The 23,819-nt window shown below is 41.9% G+C and overlaps 1 protein-coding gene across 2 annotated transcripts in view; it reads left to right on the top strand.

Annotated features, from left to right (window-relative positions):
• Positions 1-23,819, top strand: part of SPTLC3 (serine palmitoyltransferase long chain base subunit 3) — an 81,326-nt gene that overhangs the window by 54,137 nt on the left and 3,370 nt on the right. For both annotated transcript variants that reach the window (XM_050315788.1, XM_050315787.1), the window contains 4 exons: positions 7,375-7,594; positions 9,720-9,846; positions 21,324-21,459; positions 22,476-22,605. In XM_050315788.1, coding sequence (XP_050171745.1) covers positions 7,375-7,594; positions 9,720-9,846; positions 21,324-21,459; positions 22,476-22,605 — 613 coding nt within the window. The remainder of the gene's footprint in view (positions 1-7,374; positions 7,595-9,719; positions 9,847-21,323; positions 21,460-22,475; positions 22,606-23,819) is intronic.

Raw genomic sequence — 23,819 nt, 5'->3', positions numbered from 1 at the left:
GTTTTAGAAAGATGAGTGCTCTGTCATTTCTGAGGACAGAATGATATATTGAGTGAAGGGAACATTGATTTAGGTATCTGAGGGAAATCTTAACGAGATTGGAAGTTACAGTAATGTTCTGTGATCTCATAAATACGTTGATTTCCATTATATCAGTCTGAACCCTGGATCCTGTAGCTTCAATGAGGTGTTCTGAATCTTGGCTTAGCAAATCACAGTGGAGTGGGAGATGTATTTAAAGCAAGACAGATCAGCTGGTGTTTGTTGTCACAGATGTGGTAAAATTCATGGAGCTATAGTAGGTGAGTTCTGCTAAGTGAGTAAGCTGAGTTTTCTGGAGTTGTTATGCATGGGCAGATCAAAAGACAACTGCACAGAATTAATTAAGCTCTGTGTGTCCAGTTCTTACCCAGCTGCTGGAATCTAAAATCTCAAGCTCAACTTCGGCTAAGTGATATCAGCACCTTTCTGGTAATTAGTGCTGGATCTAATAGACTCACACTTTAACAGAAAAACAATTAAAAGACTGGCTTTTTAAGAATTATATAGTGATATTCCATGTCCGTTCTCCTAGTCCCTGCAGGAATTCGAATGAGAGAGGTGCCTTTGAGAATCTATCAGATAATATTGGCATCAATAATACCTGCAATTATAGGGCATCCTAGTCACGTAGCTCTGGTTCACTCTTGTGGTGCAGTTTACACCCAACCAGAGAGACAGACAGTCACTAGAGTTGAGCAGCAAAGCAGTGGCACCAGCCAGACTCACCATCCTGGGCTGTTTTCTCCAACCTCTCCAGTCAGGAGAATGTTACTGGGAAGGCAGCCATGGAGCTCATGGATGGCACGGAGAGGGAGCCACTGGTGAGTAAGTTAGAGAAGGGAAAGGTAGAGATCATGAAGAGAAGGGAAGGGCTCAAGAAGCAGTGTTTGTACAGTAAGAAGGTTTTCAGGTATCTAGGCAAGGCTGCTGTGGTGATGACAAGAGGGGAGGAGCAGGAGAAGGATAATTTGGGTAGTAGCAATACCTGCCCCAGAGAGAAGGGATGACATGGTTTATAAAAGCAGCATTAAACTTTATGTGCAGGGATATCCTGTGCTGCTGAAATACAGTCAGGCTGGATGGGCAGTTGCTTATGCTGTTTTACTGTGAAATCTTGGCACAGTTGAGCCAATTAGCTTTTTTTTCTGTAAGAAATCTTTTACAATCTCATGTCATCACAACTTCGTAGTTGTCAGTGCTTTCTTTTCACCTAACGTTTTCCATCTGCAGAGACCAAATCAGTCCTTATCTAAACACCTGTCAGTCAGAGCTGAAACAGGTCAGCAGCAGATCAGCTGATCCAAAGCAGGCTGAATGTGTCCTTTCAACCAGAATAAACAGAGCAAAACTGCAAATAAACATTGCTTGGCACTACTAAAAGAAAGCTCAGATTTAAGGACTTTGATCATGAAGAAATTAAGTGGACCACCAACATTTTACTGACAAATATCCCCACTGGTCACATGGCTGGCAGAAAAACCTCCAGCTGCTGAGCTTTGTTCGTTTTTAAATCCTTTAGCCTGAATATTGACCACTAGAGAGCAAGAAGGTAGACTGCTGACACAGAAGCATAGATCATTCCAAGCAGTAGGACAAACCCACTGTCAGATATTTACTATATTAACTATAATATAGTAAATATTGTATGTATTTCCAGATCTATGTTTGATGTAGAGTTTTATTTTCCTCTAGTTTTGCAGTTGGTTTTAAAAGGAGATTTCGTTTTCCAAAGATCAAAGAACCTTCTGTTGGAATGCAAAATAAAAACATGTTAAAGCTCAGAGTACCTCACTGAAAAAGAAGCATAAAGTTCCTTCAGCTCCATAAAGGCTAAATAATGTGAAGACCACTCATGCCCTGAGTGTCTGTGCTTCTAACAGGCATAAAATAGAAGAAAACCAATGCTCAGCTCTCTGACAGTCTCTCATTGGAAACCAGCCCTAGCAGTAGCTGGGTTGGTTGGTTGATTAGTTGTTTTCATAGTCCAGGCAGATCAGAAATTGAAGAGTGTGGTTTGGTTGTAAAGCAGGTCTGCTCTGGCTGCAGGGCCGGTGCCACCACACCCCACCGTGCCGTGTCCCTGCCACCACTGCCAGCCCTGGGCACTGCTGGGAACAGTCTCACAGCCTGGGTAGTCTAATCCAGTCAGTAGCTAAGAACATTAAATATGAAAAAAAAAAAAAAAAAAGCTGGAGAAAGACATATTAGAAATACTCTTACTCTTTTTGTGTGCATGTTCTTTCCTTTCTTGGCCCACACTTGTTGAAAGACTAAAATTTTCCAGCCCCATGTTGGCTAATGTTAAGTTTTCTTGAAGGTTTGCCAGATGACAAATTAACATTCATCAAGAGGGTTTAAGGGGAGGTAGAGTGGAGTTAATATATTCTTCTTACAATAGTTAATACTGCTTTTTTTCTCTTTTTTTTCCATAAAGGATTTAAGTTATGCTTCAGGGACAGCTAATACGGAATTTAAATAACTTGGTCAAAGCCATTCTCCGAGTTAAAATATCTTGATTTGCAAGTTTGGCTTGGCAAATTTTTACAGAAATGCTTTTTCCAGAGATGCAAAAGAAAACACTAAGCTTTCCTTCTTTAAAAAATATTGTTATATGGGACACCATAGTCTTAGTCTGGTGATGTTTATGGTATGGAAAGAAATTTGCCTTCTGTTTCCATTAGGACTCTGTTAAAGTGTTTACACTGTGCATAAGCCTGGACTTACCAACTGGCAAAATTTGAAAAGGGTCATTGTTAGCCAACACGAGCATTTCTGGAAATCAGACTTGTGTTTGAAACCATAAGCCACAGATTTTTGCTTGGTTACAACTGAAGACAGAATTGGCCCCTCGACTTGGGAAGCACTCGAGCTTCATGGCAAACCCATAGCAAAAAGTATATGTTTGTTTGCCTTTTAATGTCTCTATTATCTTAGAAAGAAAAAAAGAAGAAAAATTCATCAGAAGTAAATATAACTACTAGTGAAAGCTGGTTCTTTAACTTGGACCAGCCTAGGAGCAAATATATTCCCTTTGCGTTCCAAACTGAGGGAGACCGTCTCACCATCAATCTTCAGCACAAAAAGCATGAACAACTTTTGGCAGTGACCAGGGCACAAGTTAAACTGACTTGCTAAATCATATTTTTATTATTCAAATTCCAGCTAATGTTTTCCTTGGCTTCTCCCATTTCCAGTTCAGGATTAATCAGTTACTGTGTTCTTACATGGTCCGTGGTGGGCTTCTGCTCTCTTCCATGCCTATTTACTGAGGAGTCAGATAGGCCAAGGCCCAGGGCAGGAGTTATGGGGCATCAGAAACTGATCAAAACAGATTGGTTTTCATTTAGTTTTTTTCCCCTGCTTTTAATTTAATTTGGGTATTTTCCTGTCCAGCTCAGAAAATAGCTCTGATCACTTAGATATTGTCCAGTGCCTTTTCATGTGAGTTAGAAGTTCCTTGGGATTCAATGCCAATAGTGTAGGAAATTTATCGGGGTTATTTTTTATTTCCTGGGATTAAGTGACTGGACTTCCAGAAAAGAATGAGGTAGCATTTAATGTCTTTGGCCAGGGACCAGCATTAAAGGTTAACATTTCTATCATTTCAGTGTATGGAGTTGTATTTGAGGGCAGAGTTGGAAGGTTTCCTTAAAATTATTGCTCTAAACTACAAAACAGAGATTGTTGTATGAATGTACAAGGTTTATGTAAGAAACCAGTGCCTAAAGTAACTGCTAAAATGGAATGAACTGTTAAAATTGGGAGTAACAGGCCAGGAAAGGACAGATTTTCCCAATTACAAACTAGCCTAAAAGGGGAACAGATAAACTTTTGAAATGTTGAAAACATAGTGGTACTATGGGGCATGTTTAGAGATGCTGAGTGACACAGTTATGAAGTAGATAACATGTTGAATATCAGTAAATTAGTTTTCATGACAGGAAAAAAAAATAAATTGAAGCTGTGGTAGCAGAGTAGGATGTAGAAAACTCTTTTCCCAAGAAGTTTCAAAATAAACTGGGCAGAAAAACATCCTGACAAGTTGGAGCCTCTGTTCCAAATGGAGTGACCATCACAAGTGCTCACCTCCTGTCTCTCAAAGCACCTGCTCCACAGTTCATCAGCTGCATCAGGAAGAATGTCAGTGGTCTGATAGGGATTGAATCAAGTTTCAAACTTCAGTGTTCCCAAAACTTGGGGTTATCTCCTCATGTCTGGAAAGTAGGGTCAAACTGAGCTCAGACTAACTCAAGCTTCTGTGTCTGTCCACCAAACAGGGGTGACGAGGGTCAGCTGCAATCTAGAAATTTTTCCTCCCTGAGACAGGGTGTCATAATGAGAACATCTGGCTTAGGCAGAGCCAGTTTACGTTTGTCTGTATCCAGCTCTTTGGATGTGCCCCGGGGGCTTGAGCAGATCTGGAAACAGATCAATAGGTTTGTACACAATAGCTGTTTGTACACAAAGCTAAGTGACACAACCAGACTGAGACAGAACCATTACAGTTCACTTCTGGCTCTCTGGTTTAAGGTGAGTTGAGGTCAATATTTACCAGAGAATTCAGTAAACTTTCCATTTGGGCTTCCCAAGGGGTTCTGTGAAGTGAGTTTTATCTTGAAGCAGTTCTAAACAGTGTTGAGCATATCAATAACCATCTGCCAGGGTCAAAAGAGAGACCAAGAGCAGAGCAGACAGCAAAACAGGTCATCTTTTCCATCAGGAGGGCTGAGGCCTGTTTGAATGGCAGCACTGAATGCATGCATGAATCCAGCAGCACTTTATCCATGGACACTTCAAGGCCATGTTGGGATCTCTGTCAACCATTATAACATTTATGTCAGCCAGCATCTTTCCAGAGCAGTAAGTCAGCTCTGAAACTGAATACAAGTGCCTTGTTTTGTGTAACAGCTTAGAGTTCCAAGAGAAATCACCTACTCATATGAGTAAGAAAAGTTTTCATTAAATCTTCTTAGTGGTTAAATCTTGCAACAGCCATTGAACCAGCTCCATGTATTCTGGGATTCAGCACAGCTTTGCTCCCATTCCACAAATATGCAGCATTTTTAATTTACCATTTTTGCTCTTGGCTTTTTAAAGTTAAATGCTGACTCTCCCATCTGAATCTCCATGAGCCACTAAGCCTAATGATGTCCATATAAATGTGGAAAAACTGTTACACTGTCCTTCTCTGCCTAGCTGGTCTGCCCAAGCTTTGCTGGAAGGTGGAGGGTGGGATGGCTGTTTGCTTCCCTCTGCAGAGGTGCTCCTTGGCACTCTGTCCACACACCCACCCTGCAGACTGACCAGACACAGCTGAGAGCTGCCAAACACAGCAGGTCCAAGCACACCCAGTGGCTCAGGGTAGTTTTTAGCTGACTAATGCTTTGACTCTGGGCTATGTGAGGACTATGGGCTCTGCCCCTGCATTCATTAGGAAAAGTAGCTGTGGTAGTTCAAGTTCCTTCTCCCCCAGCTGCCAAGTGTCATTTGGGAAAAGTGAGAAAGCCCAGTCTTCAGGAGCTTGCAGTACAAGCCCACCCTTCTTTGCTGCAAGGGACCATGGTGCCAATATACAGCCCCACAGTTGCCTCTTTTATGGCTGGGCAAGACAGAAGGGCAGGATTTGCCAGCAGTCACCTACAGCCAAAATTATGCCTCCAGGCACAGGCAGCCAGGCTCTCTGAACATCTCAGTATGAACAGCACAGGCAACCCTTGTCCATGACTACTCCCCCGTGCTGTTAAACTAATGGAGACTTGCCTATGGGCAGGTCTCCTTCAAAACTGGAGACCAAACAGTTTCCAAGCTGACTCAGGAGACCAAAGGATGAAGAAGGACTAAAATTGTCAGAAATTTCTTGAGTTCTAAAAGAACATCCTGCTACTTTTGTGGTTCCAAACTTCCAGCTCCACAGTGCAACTAGAGTGGCAATAAAAGAGCCTGTGAAAGCCACTGGTCCAGGATCTAAAAATTCCCAAGACATCACTGATTGCACTGCTCCTTTATACTTGCTACTTGGGAACAAACTCATGTTTCTGCTCACCTGAAGCTCGTTGCATTTGCAAGTGGGCTGTAGTCACAGAGCACTGGTTTTTCTGGCACACAGGACACCGATTTTGTGTTTGATAGGAAGTTTTTAGCATTTAAAGACCAGCTTACTAGAGCTGGTGGAAGAGATAGTGAGTGCATCTGAGCATATCCAAGCGTAGCTGTAGTCATCTCAGAAAGGTTTTCGAGACGTAAGTCTTCACAGCATTAACATGGATATGTCATCTTTATGAGAGCAGAGAGCATTTCTTATTTATCTCCCTGGGCTTTCATTTTGCTGTACACCTCCTGTGTGCCTTCCCACTTACTGACAGGGCTGCCAATAGTACAAAAGATTTGTTATCTTTTCTCCTTTCTACAAATCTCAATATGCCACTAATCATAGAATGGTTTGGGTTGGAAGGGACCTGAAGGATCATCTACTTCCAACCCCTTTTCCACGTGCAGGGACATCTCCCACTAGACCAGGTTTTCAAAGCCCCATCCAATCTGGCCTTGAACCAGAGATGCCCCCCAGAGGTGGGGCATCCACAGCTTCTCCGGGCAACCTGTTCCAGTGCAGGTTCAGAATATTTCCCTTCCATGTATGGCTGTAAGAAAGTAAAAAGAAAAGGAATGGAAACTTTTTTTCCTCTTGATTACTAGGTAGCAGGCCACATTCCTAAAAAGTACATACTGAGAGCAACAATTGGCAAAAGTGGATTTGAGCTGCCTGTTCTAACCCCTGATTTCTGTTCACTCTGAAGACTGTGGCTGCTTAAAATTATGGCACCAGCTGTGGGTTTTCATGTGGCCCATCTCCTGTGTATGTTGGACCCAACTCCCCTGCACCAGAGGAATTTTCTCTAGAGCTGTTATGCCCAAATATTGCCACAGTAGCTGTTGATGAAGTAAGCAAGAACCAGACTGAGTTATAACAGTTCTTTTATAATTCATTATAATATTTGTTTTGTACTGATGAATTGTAATGTGCTGCTTTGGGTGACTATCTCCCCCTTGCTTTACACATTTCCTCCTCTTTTTTGGCATGCTATCGATTTGCAAATGTTCCAAGACTTTTTGACTGGTCTTGATTGTTCAAATCCTAAAACTTCCCTTTGACTTTATTATACTCACCTGCCAATGGGAAAGGGTTGCAAGTTCTCTTCGAACTGTAAGAAAAAAATTGAGGTCCCAGAAGCTGTTTCATGGACTAAGGCAATTAACGACTATATTTTTCTGCCAGCATCTCAAAGACAAAGAGTACAGGAGTTGTTGCTCACCCCTGATTCTCTCCACCTGCAGCATGGAAGGGTCCATCGTGCGCCTGCCGGAGATAGTCTCCTTGAAGAACAAATACAAAGCCTACCTCTACTTGGACGAAGCTCACAGCATCGGCGCAGTGGGAGCAACGGGCCGAGGCGTCGTGGAGTACTTCGGGATGAGCCCCGATGACGTTGATGTATTAATGGGAACGTTCACGAAGAGCTTTGGTGCAGCTGGAGGATACATAGCTGGCAAAAAGGTAAAAGGGAAGCATAAACAATTTAACATTGAGGGGGTGGGAAGTACTTTCTTACTAGGTATGATGCGTTTCAGTAGCTTTTCACACAGACGGCTTTGCATGAGCGCCGTTCTGAAGTTTTAGTACCATTTTTGCCTGGATCCCGAACGCACATCAAACAGTCAGACTTTCTTCTTTTTGTCTCGTGTTCACGTTATGTAATTTGCTTGAGCTGGGTATTTTTTGTGCCACCCTGATCATTGTTGTTTGTCTTGGAAATGTTTGGACACGCTGTGGTTGGCTAAATATACTTCCCTACATTAATTTGCATGCGGATTGCTCATTACTTTGTTTCGCATTTGCAAACAGTGTGTGGGGCAATATTGAGAGATTAAAACCACAGTTTTCATCCGCTGATAATAAAATTCCTAAACAGTTGTGGATTGACATAGTTGCATTTTTTAGGAGAATGGACAAAGAGGGTTACTGAGGGCCTTTTGCAATAGTAAATTGTGTGTCCTCGGTTGCTCCGCGTACATTAACAAAACAATCTCTTGCCAACAACAGATGTCAACAAAAGTAAAGCTGAGTTTGCTTTAACTGGGGGTGTAGAAGGGAAAGCATAATCAGCACCATTGTGAAATGTCATCGGTTTTGTTGCTTGACAGAGAGATCAAGTGGCTGCTGATTATTTGCCCTTTTCAGACCCTGCTGAATGTATTTTTTAAGGAGTCTGCTGAATGAGTGGGGAGCCTGTTTAGACAGCCCATATGGTTGTTGTCAGGATAACATTAATAAGGGTAGCCCTACAGTAGAACAAAAGGGCTATATGAAAGTATAAACTGTATATTTCTTACTGTCTCTTTTGGATTTGCCTCTGGAGATCTTAAAACCGGGTGTCATAGTACGTCAAGAGTCAATTTGCTTTGTCTCCTCGCCTTCCTGAATTTATATCTGAAGGCTTAAGTCTTACCAAAGACAATGTGGCTAATGTAACTAAAAAGTATAGAAAGACTAGACCTGTGAAAAGTAGTCTGAAGTAATTCATGCTCTAATCCTCGGGAGTTACTTTAAATGAAAACAGGTCATTCTTTTCACGCCTGTGTGTATCAGTAAGCTTTGCCTCAGGCTTCTGAGCCTTGGAAGCCTGCTCACCCATTCACCCACTTACATTCATTTCTGCAGCCAAAAATTCAGGGTGGCACTGTTTATTCTGCATCAGCTGGAGCACAGAAGCCTTCTCAGCTATTTAACCAAACCACTTAGGAGTACAGTTGCAATATAGCCATACATGGCCTGTGTAAGGCTAGCTAGGTCTTTATCCTCAGCATTGGAGTTACTGCATAAACTCATACAGCTCATTTGGCAGTAATTTGTCTAATCCCCTTTGGGTTGGTTTTTTTTCTGACGATTTTTTTTTTACCAAAGTCCAACTTTCAAGAAGGTGTCATCCCTTTCTCAGTAACATGAATTCAGCTTTTAGCATGGTAACCGCTACTCTGATGTTATGCACTAGGAGGTATAAGCTGTTGTAACAATGATGATCTTAATAAGATCTGAATTCCTACCAGATCCCTGGATTCAGGAGAGTTACCAGTGCTTTTTACCTACAGTACATCAGTGCTTTTTCAAGGAAATGTTAAAGCAACTATACCAACTCTAACATGACTGTCCCTGCCACACTGATGGAAAGTTTTGTTTGAAAATTTCTGTGCTAACAGACAAAGATAGATCCCAATAAGGTGCTTTTCCTGGTTTAGGTCACGAGGCAGAGAAATTATTCTGAAGTCATGTAGGCTTTGCTTCCTTCTCAGAGAGCAACTGAGCAGCATTATTTTAAGTGCAGCTGTTCATTGGTCTTGAAATTATTTTGGCTCCTTTGTAATAAGTCTTAGCACAGAAGTAAACATTATTCTCTTCCAGACTTGTGTTTCAGCTGTAACTGCCCCACTTACTTGGTAAAGTATTTGCACCTGCCTGATGTTCCTTCAGGCCATGTATTAAACAGTGGCAGCCAAGAAAGCAAACCCATAGCTGGTGAAACGTCCTCTTCCCTTTGCACATTCCCACTCCTGCAGTAGTTAAGGGGAGGACCTGCTGTTTGGCCAGCTCCAAGCTCACTCATGCTTTGTTTTGCTTGTGTCAGGGCCTTGTGGACTTTTTACGAGCTCATTCTCACAGCGCTGTGTACGCCACGTCCATGTGTCCACCCGTAGCGGAGCAAATCATCAGGGCAATGAAATGTCTCATGGGACTAGATGGCACAACACAAGGTAAGCCACCTACTTTCACTTCCTTTATTCCAGTTGCTACCAAAGCATCTCCTGGGTGTCATCCAGCAGCAAAGTTGTACGGTAATGCAAGGCAAAGGAAATCATTCTTACTGCAAAATTAATATCCAAATCATCATACTTGAAAGTGATATCAACTCTGTTTCTTTTTCCATGCTCATCCACATGCATCAGGGATGGAAGTATTTTGGAATTCTGGCTCAGTAGTTCCCAGCCCATCCCGTTTTGCAGCAAGAAATAGAAATACATGAATTTGCCTTTGAGTATGTTATCTGACTTTGTAGGAACATTCATAAGAACATGCCTTCATTTCTGGGCTAGGTGCTATCAGTTTAGCTTCTTTGTAAGTGTGGACCTTCAAAATGGCAAGCAACTCAAACATGGTGCAGCATTTCAGAACAGGTATTGTACGTTAAATGACAGTATGAGAAGATGATTATAATAATTCCTACCTCACTCAGACATCAGTTAGGGTGTCCCGAAGCTAGTTCTGATGTACATTTTGTCCCAGAAGACTTGGCTGCTTGGTGGCTTTGTGAAAAATCAGGTTTATTTCTATTCCTCTCCTGAAGTTGTAGATGCAGCTACTGTCCAGTCCTCTGCTTTCTATACAGCAAGCAACAAAACAACTATGTGACATAGCTATCTGCCACTGTTTCAAGGTGACGCTGATGTGGATTTGATGTTCTAGGACTTAAATCCCAACATGGAGAAAAACTGATGGATTTTCAATTTGTATAGTTTTTTCAGGAATTCCTGAGAGTCACGTTACAGTGAGACATGCAGCTGAAGACACAGATTCTGCTCTGAATTGCAATCTCTCTTATACTGGTCCAGCAGCACTTTGCTGTGCTGTTTTCTCTTTGTCTAAGGCTAACAGAATTAATTCTGTATTAGTCCTCCCTGATAGATTTGACTGGAGTAAGGTGGAAACAGGGAAAAAAAGAGTAGATGAGAGCAGGTGAGATACTGCTCGGCACTATTCTGTTGCAGAGCCCTAGAGGGCAGTTTCAAACCACGATAGACACGAAGATATTAAGGCATTTATCACAGCACTTCAATGAGGCCAGAATTTACAATACCCCAGAGTACAGAAGGAGGGATAGGGAATCCAGTCCCAGTGCCAAATTCTGCTGCGTGCAACAGCAAAACTGCGGCACGATGTGCGGATGATGAGCAAGCGATGGTTTTGTTGTTCTGGCAGAGAAGTCAAGAGCATAGCAGCTGATTCCAGCTCAAAATTTGGAAGGTCAGGCTTGCATATGCTGATGCCTACATGCTGTTCAATAGAAGGGACCAGCTCTGACATCTTTCTTCCACCTCGGGGCTGTGCGGGGCTGCTCCCTGCCCTGGCGCTTGCCGTGAGAGGGCGGTCTGACACTGAGCCTTCCCAAGACTTCAGGGACTGGGAGATGCTGTGTGTAAAACATGAAACATGCAGAGCATTTCCAGGCCTTCAAAGCTTGGTACAAATGCTCTTCAGCTAGCGTGATTCTGTGTGCAGTTCAGTAATGGGAGAACTTGGTTCAAGGCAGGGTCTTTTGAGATGTGCATGTCTGTCTTAGGGCTGCGAGTTTGAAGCGTTCTCTCTTCCAGAAGCAGAGTTGTTTAATGACACAATGTTTGTCTTTCTGCACAAAATAAGAGCTTATTAAAGTCTTCTGCAAATCCTTTATGAAATAAATTAGTGCTTTTGTCAGGTTTTAAAAAATTGTCTTGTAATATGAAATGCAAATGAGTAGAAAAACAAATGAATAAATCATATATCACAACTCTAGAGCATTGCACAAAGGCTAGCAAACTGACTATGATGTGTAAAAATGTTTCTTGTCCTTCTGAGCCAGTCCCATTATTTTAGTCCATTGGGTTTTCTTTCATGTGGGCCTCCCTTCATTAGGCTGTCTTGTGGACTACAAAAAAAAAAAAACCACAACCCAAAACACAGGAAAAAATGCTGTGCTGGACCACATTACAATGCTGCTTTGGCACCAGAGGGAGGAAGGTGGCGGCTTAGAAAGGAGGGGAGAACAGAAGGGAAAAAGCACTGTCTCTTCTTAGATGTTTTTATGCCAAGGACAACAGTGACCTTGGCAGAGTTCTTTTGGTCTGCTAGCATAGAAAATGGTGAATGAGTAGCTGTTGTGAGAGCGTGAGCCCTGTGGAGCAGAGACACCTGACAGAAAAGTTCCAAGTGGTACGCGGGGTGGTACGGACCATTTGTTCTCTGGAAGCCTGGTAAATCCATAGGAAGAGTTTATTTTGCAGTTTATCTCTATTTACATTCTCTTCCCACAGGATGATTTGGGGAATCCTTTGTAAGGAGATGTCTGCTGATGGCTTGTCCTCCAGAGGTCATTTCTATAGGGGAGGGAGTCTTGCAAAAATTACTGGGAATGTTTTACAAAAGAGTGAAATTAGAGTTTGCTACGAAGTTCCAGGTGAACTAGAGAGTGCTTGTTGAAAAGGGGATGAAATAAGGGGATGACAAACATCATAACACATAAGCATGTTCTTGTATCTGAACTTCACGACTGACTCCTCAGCAGATTAATAGAAAACTGAGAGAAGGAAGACTCTTTAGTCATTTAAATTGCTTCTCAGAAAAATCTTTATTTTTTAGTGCTTCACATGGTATTTTATATTATTCCAGGCATGAGGCTTTTACTTTCCTTCACTTTCTTGCTAGTTATTCTCCACTAATTTGTTAAGCAAGCAGGTGATCTAGAAAAGAGTAGAATAGGCAGAATTACATGGTAGGTAATGCCAGAGGCCAGAAATGCAGTAATACTGCATTATCCTGGTGTTGTATCCACCTGATTGATCTTCCATATTTTCCTCCTTTATTTTTAATTAGTAAAACATGGTTGTTCATTTGGAAAAGGAATGAGGATGTGCATTGCTAGGATAGGATGAATATACTGGATGCCTGACTGCAGGATACGGATAGGTGTTTATAGGCACAAGGGGTACAGCTTCATCACAAGGAAAGAACAGGTTAACTCTTTAAAAGTAATTCTGTGCAACTTAAACTGTTCAGCTGGAAATTATCCACAGCAGGAGTCTGTGTCAGGCTATGATGCATAAAAGTGTGGGGATGTAACTGGGAGGATATGGCAGAGCCCACAACCAGCTATTATAGTTTCCTTCTTTTGTCATGTTTTCTGTGATGACTTGAGAAACGGAAGGACAAGAAATGCTGAATTAGGAGAAGGTAGTATCTCCCTCAAAACTGACATACCCTGTTGCTCCTGCCTAGGAAAGAGGAATAGATTGAGGTCACTATGACCAAATGCTTTGTTTCTTGAGTAACTTATATCAAAAGAGTCAGAAGCTGACTACAAAAAAAAAAAAAAAAAAGGCAAATGTATTTCCATTTTCATGTGAAATCAAATTTTTAGTAGAGTACAAGTCCCATATTATTCAGTGCCATGTTTTACAGGACTCTGAAAATCGATGGCTTGTAGAACAAGACACATTTGTTCCTAGTACCATAATGTCATAGATACCATCATAGCTCCTATAATAGAGTTGTTCTGAAGTGTATGAACTCCTGGCAGCTTTATTTCCATTAGGAATGTCATAAGGCAAGCTCCACAGTTCAGTTCATCTAGTCTATTTAAAAAAAAAAAAAAAAAACCATTTTATTCCTCTTAAGCCTTTGTGGCCTTTTCATCTCAAATGTGTCTCCACTCATTTATTAGGAAATATGGGAAGCAGAAGTTCCCATGCCATTTACTCTTTAAAATTCATAATATAGATATTCTCTATGTGTTCTCCTCATGGCTTCTCATTACACAACTGGAGATACCTCAGGAAATTCAGCAGCTGCCTTAGTGGTTTTATCCCCGTGATGAGACTGCAGTTGACTCAGAGTGTTTGGACCCTGCACAAATTTTCAAGTACACTTGCTTGCATGCAACACAGCCCCTCCAGCTGTGACCTTAGACCTCTTTTTTCCCCCCTTTCTGCATGAGAACACCAAAAGCATATTTTTACATTTAAATTTGATAGGTAAAAAGTAGAACCACTAGGCAGACGCAGTTAAAAGACTGTTAGAAAATCCAAAGCAATTTTCTTGATGACTAATAATAGATTATTGTGGTGTAAAAAGCAAATTGCAGCATTTGCAAAGGCGTCATTTTTCTGTTTAAAGCATGGCAAACAATAATTCACCAACAGCAGTGGGCATTTTTCATATGTTTTTATGGGATGCTGAAAAATGTGAAACCCTGTCCTCTGGAATCTACTGTTAAAAGACTTGTTATGTTAAAAGATAATTCCTGAGGTAGTTTAGTTTTAAAGTGTTTCTTTAAAGTGCTAATTTACTATGCCATTTGTGCTGATTGGTTTATCTTTTTGCAACTACTAGTTTTCATTTTTGGTTTTAACAAACTCTTGAGTTCTTGCTTTTGATGTCATTCAGATTGGGAGAAGTGGCAGAACGCTGCTTTCTGTTTTGGCTTGGCATCAAAAAAATTGTTTTTAAAAGGTTCCTTTTTAAAACATTTCTGTCTGCCTTAGATTTTTTTGCAACTGGAGGACCAGCTCCTTAAAATCAGTTTCCAACATTTTCCTCTGCTATCTGTGCTCAACAGTCTTTTGAAAAAAATTAGCTTTGCTTTGTCAGGGTGCTTTGTAAATTCAGAAACAATAGTTCCACATCTCTACAACCTGGCATAAGGCAGCCCTGATGCAAGGAAAGAGCTGTCTTGTCCTCTGTTTTTCCTTCTCCCCATGCCTGTCCCCTTTCTGCTGCCCCTTCTCCCTCCACCAGTCATGCAGCCATGCAGTGAATGAATCAGAGAACTGATCTGAAAAATAACCAACCCTCCCACAAATGGTCTGCCTACAGCCCAACTGGTTCCCTGAGCCAATCTGCCATATGGCTTCGTGAATCCCAGTGCCATCACTTGAGCAGCAGAATAAATCTATGCCAGACTGGACTGATCATGAAACTGTTGCTGTGAGCTTTAAATCTGCAGGTGACTTAGTGGTGGACCCCTTGAACCTGCTCTAAACAGCCTGCAGAATCAGTCATGCTGAAGTCTGAGTTTTTCAAATTCTCATTTTGTTGCTTCTCTCAGGCCCTTATCAAGCAGAATGTTCCCAGTATGTGGTTACATTTCAAGCCCTTAAGCAAATCTATTCTGTGTTTGCACAGCATTGGCTCCATGACCAGGGCCCCCAGTCACGACAACGGTGAAGATGCTAATGATGATAATATGCTGTCACAAATACTATTTGTCTAAGCTGAACATCACAGATGTTTTCCCAGCAGTGGGTGATGAAACAGCTAAATTCTAACATCTTTACTCCAAATGAGTAAGACATGCTGTTCCAGTGAGCCACCTGCCACGTGATCTACCTCCCACAGGAAGCCAATTGTATCTGTGGATGGCCAGTTGATCTGAACAATCAAGGGCTTTGGACTAGTAGTGTTTGCAGTGATCTGCAAGATCTCTGAGGGTTGATCGGATTCTACCTCATTCGAAGTCACTTTATCCATATTCAAAGTTAGACTCGTAGTGTAGTCCTCCAGCAGACCCTACCCAGGGATAGGTGTCCCCTGTATCCCCAAAAATGACACTGGAGGGATGTGATCAGACTTGGATGCGACCTGTAGCCTGTCCCTCAGCAAGGAAAACTCTCCCCAGGGACAGCAACATGCAGCTCCACGACAGAGTCCCTTTGTCAGGATGTCTTTGCTGCACTATCCCTCCTCTGCTCCAGATGCTGCAGTGCCCGAGGAATGCAGCGCTGTTATCAGCCTGGGGAGCACAAAGGAGAGAGAGCAGTGCCTTTTGTAAGGGCCCTTAGATCCCTGGCACCTCAGGAACACCTAATGGGATGCAGATGGAGCACGCTGTGCACTGGCTGGTTTTCAGCAGCAGGACGGACCCTCCTGGTGATTAATCACCTGTGCTGGGAGTAAATAAGGCTCAGCCAAGGCTGGCTGCCCTGTCCCTGCTTTCGTGCAGGATGCTGAATGCTTACACTGTAGATACGAATATAGATAAGGTGCTGTGTAGGCAGAGCCGAGTCATTTGAGAAAAGAGGTAAAAATTACAAAATCTTCTTCTCCTTTCAGCTTCAACTGAAATTGGCACTTTTTCTCCCTTTAATCTGCTCTGGAAAGTGTTTTGCAGAAGTTCACAGTTAAAATTGGACTGACTAAATAAGTCCTAAAGGGCTTCTTGAGCAGCTGAATTAAGTTGAAATTACTAGATTTCTAGTTAGCATTAGATTGTAGAAGAAAATGTCTGCACTTCTCCCCAGTTCATAGCAAAGTTGGTTTTTTATGAAGATTGTTTTATCTGAGAACATATTTCCTTTAGGCACCCCAGTTTTATAGCATGCTATTTGTGATTTAATGCACATGGAGGTACACGTGTGTTACTCTTATAATGGAACCAGAGGGGAAAAAATGAAAATCTGTCCATCTGCAATAGTTTAGTGAGGAAGAACTATTGTTTTCCAAATTTTTTTTTCAGCTTATGAAAGTTTGCTTTTTACTATCTAGTTGTTAGTAGAGGAGGGCAGGGAGTAGAGTTCTCCATCCAAGGAACACTGACACCAGTATGTAAAAATTTGATTGTGTAACTAATTATCTAGAACGATCCTATGAAACAACAGCTGGAGAAGATTAAAGCAGGTGGATTTGGGTCTTGAAGAGTCCACCACGTGCCAAAACCCACTACGGCGTGGGATTATCTTTCCTGGAATGGGTTCAGGAAAAATAACTCTCCTTCAATTAAAATACACCTGAGATCTTGATATGAAAGGCTACAGGTTGCTTATTGCTGTTTTCAATACACTGAGTCAGAATTTCCAAGGGTAGAAGCCTAGAGGACGAGTTCAAAGGTAGAATGTTCACGCAGGAATTCGACACAGCCAGTTTCTCTGCTTTATTAACATCTTGCAGGAGGGAAAAGCAGACATCTCTGGAGAAGGAAAACAAATTTTTTTTTGTTGTTGTTTCAGAGAGCTGATAGTTTTACTGCCTCTTTCACTGCCAGGATAAGGCCCTCAGCTGGCATAAACCAGCAGAGATCTGTTGAGGCGCTGGAGCTGTGCCAGATAAAGCCATCCCAGGATGAGTAGTCAGGATACCTTCCTGCTGTCAGATGCCAGGGCAGCTCCTCCCTGAGTGTGTGACAGAACTTCTAATGAGTCTGTTACTCCAAGTGGCTCCCTTAAAAAGCTTGTTGCTTCAAAGAAATTATGAGCAAGCCACTATCTTTTATTATTTCTGTCTCTCTGGCCCTCTCTTTGTATTTTTACTTCAACCAAACCGTATTAATTTTGAGCTATAAAGCTTTCTAAAAGCCTGCAGAAATTAATGAGGGAAAGCCGGTGGTATGCAATGATGCGTGTCAAATAAAAATATAATCAGCGTTTTTCCCAGAATTGCCAACACCTTAGGACTTCACAGTCAACCAAATATTTTTTAAAGTGGTGCAACAAACGTAAACTCGAAATTTGCCAGCAGTAGGTGGATTGCTGATGCAGTAAATTCTGGTTTTCTCATACCATCCAGGCAATTAATCCTGTGCTTCAAAACGAGCCCAGTAAGCTGGCTGTGTATGTTCCAAGCAGTGTAAAGGTAACTTGGGAAACTTGAGAATCGCTTATCATTCATTTTTCTCTCTTTCTGTCCCTTCTTAATTCAGCTAAGAATATGTAGAGCCTTTAATAAGGTCATTCTCTACCTTAGCTTAAAACTCTGGAGCACTAGTGGGCTTAGTTTTAACTGCTGAAGGGGTTGTTTTTCCCTGTCCAGTCTGTTTTCTCCAAACATATGCTGTGTTGAGGTTCATATATTTTATGGAATATAACTCTCTGGGTATTCTGCATGCTGTGCTATAAGCTCTTTGCACAGACTGTAAATCCTCGAGTATTTTACAAACTAAGAAATTTTTAACACCTATATTTACTGTTTAGGGACCTGATCCTCTAATTAGTGCCATACAGGTAAATTCTTACACTCACATAGTTGTAGCCATAGCCTTTTAGCTCAAGGGTCTGCTCTGCAGATTTTCACTCAATAAATAATAAAATATGCAAGATCACAGCCTTAGGAATCAAAGAAAATACTTTTTAAAAGCAGTGTCTTTGGTTAAACAGACCACAGTGAATCTGGACTAAGATCTGATTCTAAACTGAATTCACCACTCGTCATCTGCAGTGTAGGGGGAAAATTGGGCCAGTGTGAAAAAAAAAATAAACATTTTGCTCACATCTGCCTACTTATCTGACATTGGAAGGTCCCATAAAGGAATGAAAAATATCTAAAATACAGCTACGAACTTTAAGGGTTTTATTGCTCTTATCGGGACAGCATATAAGACGGCTGTGTATATGATGTGTGTCTGTGGTCTTTGACCACAAAACTTAACATGAGAAAGGAAAGTGTTGACACTTGGTAAAGAAATAGGTTCCTCCCAGCCACCCACCCACAAATACAATGTGTGTAGCAATCGTCTCCTAATGTGCTTTTTTCCCCCTCCAGATATATGTGAGTGCTCTGATCTTTTATTTGGCTCTTCAGTGCATCCCTGCAAATGACATTAGCATTCTGGGATGTTGCTAAAACATTCAAGTGGCTCTTTTGCATCAGCACTGGCTGGCTTGAAACGAGCTCCATAGGGAGTCTCTAAGGGGATCCCTCCCGTCACAAACTGGTTGAGGATATAGAATCAGTGGGGGGAAGATTGGAAAAGGAAGAGCTGTTTGACTTCTGGGGGGTTGCCTGAGCCTCCTCTTTCAGCTCTGATGTTTCCTTTGCTGTATTCCCCTTCTTTGGACTCTAAATTTCCGGTACTGGAAATAAGTAGGGATGAAGTGATCAGTTCTGGGCCCAGCGCATGTGGTTTGATAAATAGGGAACAGCCCGGAACCTTGCGTGGCTGACACTGAGTTTCCAGCTTTGTGGTAAACAGCTGAGTAGAAAGGAGAAGGCAGCAAGTCCTGAAGTGCACTCGCCAAGAACATCTGCATTTGTGAAAACTTTCCTAATTGCAAATCTAGTAGTTTCAAATGCTCTCCAACTGAGAGGTTGGAAACTGGCTCAGGGGCTGCAAAGATAGCGAGAAACAGCAGTGGGTTTGAGCCCCCAGTTCAGGTCAATCCCCTGCCCTCCTAGTTGTAATTTGGACGTTGAGGAGGTGCTAATAAAATCTTTGCAAATTCTAACAAGGGGAAAAGTCTCTCCCTTTAGACTTCAGCCACATTACTCTGCAGTTCTCTAACTCCCTTTCCTTGTCATCATCTCCCTTCCCCTCCTCCTCCTCCTCAATATTTCCTCCTGTTTCTTTGAGATCTACTACACCAAAAATATTTTTGGAAATACCACAGACTATTGTTTTTATTAGTGACTGGAAAGCTTTGTAGTAGGATGCTTTTGTGTTTCATTTGTTTTCCTTGCTCTGACACAGCTGTTTTTGTTTTAGCAGCATTAGAGAGATGGTTAAACTGTTTGTGGCCTTTTCTAACCCAGCAGATCTCTTCCACTGAATTCTTTCAACTGAATGACTGAGACTGTAGCTAACAGGTTGTCTGCGTGGGCAGTTTTGTGCACAAAGTTACAAATGCACTGGTTTTATGAGATCTTCTAATTTGTTCAAGCAAAACACCGATCACTGGGAAGCAAGTCCCAGTTTCCCTATAAATTTCCCAGCCAGAACATTGACAGGACCTTGACTCGGGAGGATGCAGAGCAGATGAAGCAGTAGATCTTCTTCAAACCTGCACAAGTTCAGAAATGATTGATGGAGGAGAGGTTGATGTAGCTGTGGTGATCCCCCACCTCAGCCAAGAAGGGAAAGGAAGAAAAGCCAGGCAGGGGCAGAATGTGGTCTGAGGACAAATCTGCCAAAGGTGCCATGTAGCAGCTACAAATGCCGAACTGGCCACTGTGGTTACACAGAGCAAGATGGGAAATTAGGAAACAGGCATCCATGCAGAGAAGGGTGACAGCAGAAGGTAGTAAATGAAGTAGACGAAAAGTAAAGTAAAATGAAAAAGCAAATGGAGAGTGAAAGTTGTAATTCATCTGTGCAAAGGCATCTTAAGAGCAAAGGGAAGAGAGGAATTGAGTTGCACTGGAGATTTCAGTGCTCGTGTCGAGTGACACAACATAAGTGATATTGAAAGTATGGGCTGATGAACGGCAGGAAAATGAAAGCTGAGAGTGTATCTGTGTCCTGCTAAATCCCAGTCTGACCACACACTCCCACTGGGCAGACATAAACTGCTGCACAACAATCAGGTTTAGAGACCTGGTCTGTTTAACAGTTGGGCAGTTTTGTTTCTGGTGAAGGGACAGACCCGGCTCTATTGGCCGCGTGTCTTTGTGAGCCCAGGACTGGCACTGGGGAGCCGTGTGGGTATGGGGGAGGTGGCACCATCCCTGTCAGCACCTCACAGCACTGGAAAAACAGCACATGCATCAGCTCACTGATGAAACGTAATGCAGGTAGAGTGGTGAACTGACATACTGTGTGGCTCTTCCCTTTTTATGCAATGGGTTGGGAAGCATTTGCACTTGTCAGAAACCACCTCCTTAGTGGCACTGTAAAAGAAAAGGCTGAGATGTCTTTTTGAGCACATTTTTTTTCTCTGCTGTTTTTGGTCTTTCCTTCATTAAAAATAATTGGTTTCAACTCTCCTGTCAGTTTTGCTGGGGATTACAATCGTGGATCGATGAGTGAATAAGGCCAGGGACAATGCAGAGAACAAATCCTGTGTCTTAAAGTATTGAATGACTAAAGTCTGTTGCCAGATGATGATATCAAGATAATACTAGCAAGAGAAGAGGACAGAGAAACTGAGCAGAACTCAGTGAGGGATTGCATATGTAAATGCATGTTAGAGTAACTGGACTTATGCTGCATGTTGGTAATATGCAGAAGATCAGATCTTGTATAATAAGAAAGTAATCATGTACCTTCCCTCTATCCAGAAAAAATTGCAACAAAAGCATCAGCTTGAGCTGACCCAAAATGCAGTATTTTCTGCTTTAAGCTTTATTACAGTCACTGAATAAATAAACAAACAAGCATGTATGCACAGAATTAGCTAAGATATAAGAGGATCCCTGTGGAATGTTGTTAATGAGAAAAGATACTGGCTTCTGTAGGCATTGGCTGTTCACCTTATAGTCCATTGAGAAAGAACATATTCTATTTACATGTCCTGTGTCCACAGAGACATGTGACTCTTTCTGCATAGGGACTGTTTCTGCCCATGGGAAGGCACCTCACAAGTACAGGAGTATCACTCGTCCATCCTACAGTGCCAAAATAATCAATGCAGTTGCATTTAGCTCCTTCCATGTTTTAATTCCCAGTCAAATAGCAACACGAGCATTTCAGCCACACTGTTGCCCACAGCCCTGTTTTTTGCCTGTTACCAGATTCCAGTTGTGATCTTTGCACTGACTGTTCTCCTGCTCGTTTCAGGGCTCCAAAGAGTGCGCCAGCTGGAGAAAAACACAAGGTACTTCAGACGAAAACTGCATGAAATGGGCTTCATCATTTATGGCAATGATGATTCTCCTGTTGTCCCCTTGCTCCTTTATATGCCTGGTAAAATAGGGTAAGTGCTGAAAAAAACCTGTTGGCAAAAGCAACACTATTCAGGCTCATAGGTTATTTGGTGTACACTGTGGAAAATGTAGCTCTGTGTAGTAGATGCTTCCTGGGAAAACAGGCACTGTTGAATTCATCATTTAGTTCTGTTCTCTTTTAAATTTGGCCCTAGACTTAATTTTGAGTTGTTCCACTGCTCAGAATTTAAATTTTTTCTCTTACCCTTTTTAACGTGTTCTGGAATAATATGTTTGGTAACATTTTTAATTTGGATTTCTTTTGTTTGTTTTTTTTTTAATTTGTACTCATTAAAGGAGGCACATTGCCTTTGATATATGAATTGGTTTGGATGGATGTTTTTTCCCCATCTGATCTTTGAATGATCTTTGCATGTTTTACCACACAGTTCCTCTCAAGCAGCACTTGTGCACTGACTTGGACACCCAGACCAGGAGTCAGTGGTGGTAAACATAAGGGTTGAGCTGTGGGGAGTATTTGCAAGTAGCTTGGCATGACTGTGTGCTCCAGGTCTCATACACACCACAAAAAAAGCTTCCTAACTGGCAGAGTAATTGTGAGAGCAGATAAACCATGGCACAGATTGTTTTATGCCTGTTGATGTGCAGGAACCAGCCTCATACACCTTCCAGAAGCCAATCCTCTTCCATGCTTAGGGGCTGTGAATGCCCATGTTTTTATTTGCACTCAAAGCCTTTCACTGACGTAAATGAATAGTGTGTCTATCCTGAAGTGCCCTCTCTGCCATCACACTTCCAGTATTTGACACCCATTTGGCTTCATGAGCTGCTAAGCAGCAAAGATTCTCAGTCCTACTGGTAAAATTCTGGCTCTTAGGGAAATCAATGGGAATATTACCATCCACTTCAAGTGAAGACAAGTTTTTACCTATTATACCTATATTATATATAATATTATTATTACACATGGATGTTTTCTCTCTGTGTCCATTACTGGAGATAATTTACTCTTGTGGGTTTTTTTGTTTTCTTTTTCTCTCCTTAGGGCTTTTGCAAGACGCATGTTAGAAAAAAATATCGGGGTGGTCGTGGTTGGGTTTCCAGCTACTCCTATCACAGAATCCAGGGCTCGGTTTTGTGTGTCAGCTGCACATACACGGGAGATGTTAGACACGGTAAGCACAGCAGATGTCCTGCCAAAATTAACTTCAGATGCAAAGGAGGTTGGGAGAAGCTGTGCCTTTCTGTTACTTTGAATCTCAATAATTCATTTTTTTACATTTGTTTTTCTGGCCTTGTCACTTGATCTTTAAAGGCGTTTGAGCCTTATATATTTTACTTTTTTAAAATAAATTATGGGACAGTTAACTTGTTATGTTCTATTTCTATGAGTGACCAAATCTGTCATCACTAATAAAGACCTACATGAGGAGCACAGCAAGACAAAAGTTAAATGCTAGGGCAGAACTATCAGAGTAGGAAACCTGAAACGATATGGAAATAATTGAAAATCAAGTTTTCCATAGCCGTTATCTCCACATGTTTCTCGAATTGCAGAAAGTGTATGGGACAGCCTTGGGGGTACAGGTGGAAATTGCAAACAGTATTTGGAACTGTTTGAACCTAATTAAGTTTAATTGGTGCTGTCTGGCCTGTCTCAGTTCTGTATCTTTCTCTGATATCAGCAATCCCGTTAGGAGTATGTTGAGACTTCCATCGTAACCCTCTGTTCCAACACAGTCAGAAATGTGTTTAAAATAAACTCTTCGAGATTTTCCATCTCCCTTTCTTGCCGAAGGTGTTTCTGGCCTGGCTTGAGATACGTTCTTTCATTCCCAGAATAAGCCAAGACAAGAGGCTTAACAGTAAATGTCAGGCTTTCTTTTTCCTCTCTTTGCACAAGTGTGATGGTCAAAGTACAAAAATCTGTGAACGTGGAAGGCATTTGAGTTAAAAATGCCACTCCTTCATTCAGACAAGCACCTGTGCCTGCAGAGAGCTCTTGGCTCTACGTTGGCATCCTGAGATTCACATGGATCTTGAGGCTGGAGCCCTACCCTGCTGACCAGCTCCCACACCAGTGTAGATTGCTCTCAGACAACATAAAAAAATCTGCCCTGCACGTGTGCAGTATAAAATTCCTTCTGCTTTTAAAGGTGCACTAGTTATTAGCAAGGCACAGTACCATAAAGACAATATTTCATAGAGCAGGGCATAGCTATTGTGTTGGCCACTGTCAGCTTTGGCTGTTGTGCTGTGTGGATTTTGGCTTCTGTAACTCATAATAGGTGATGAACTCGATCTGAGGATTAATCTCTTGAGGTCACTGCTTTGATTTTCTTCCTCTCCCCCCACCCCCAAATGTCAAGCCCAGTACATTTTTGGGACA

This window comes from Myiozetetes cayanensis, unplaced genomic scaffold (assembly GCF_022539395.1).
Source record: "Myiozetetes cayanensis isolate MyiCay16 unplaced genomic scaffold, myiCay2020 scf2-11, whole genome shotgun sequence".
NCBI lineage: Eukaryota > Metazoa > Chordata > Aves > Passeriformes > Tyrannidae > Myiozetetes > Myiozetetes cayanensis.
Note: the sequence above shows the minus strand (reverse complement) of the source record. Positions and strands in the feature narration are given on the sequence as shown.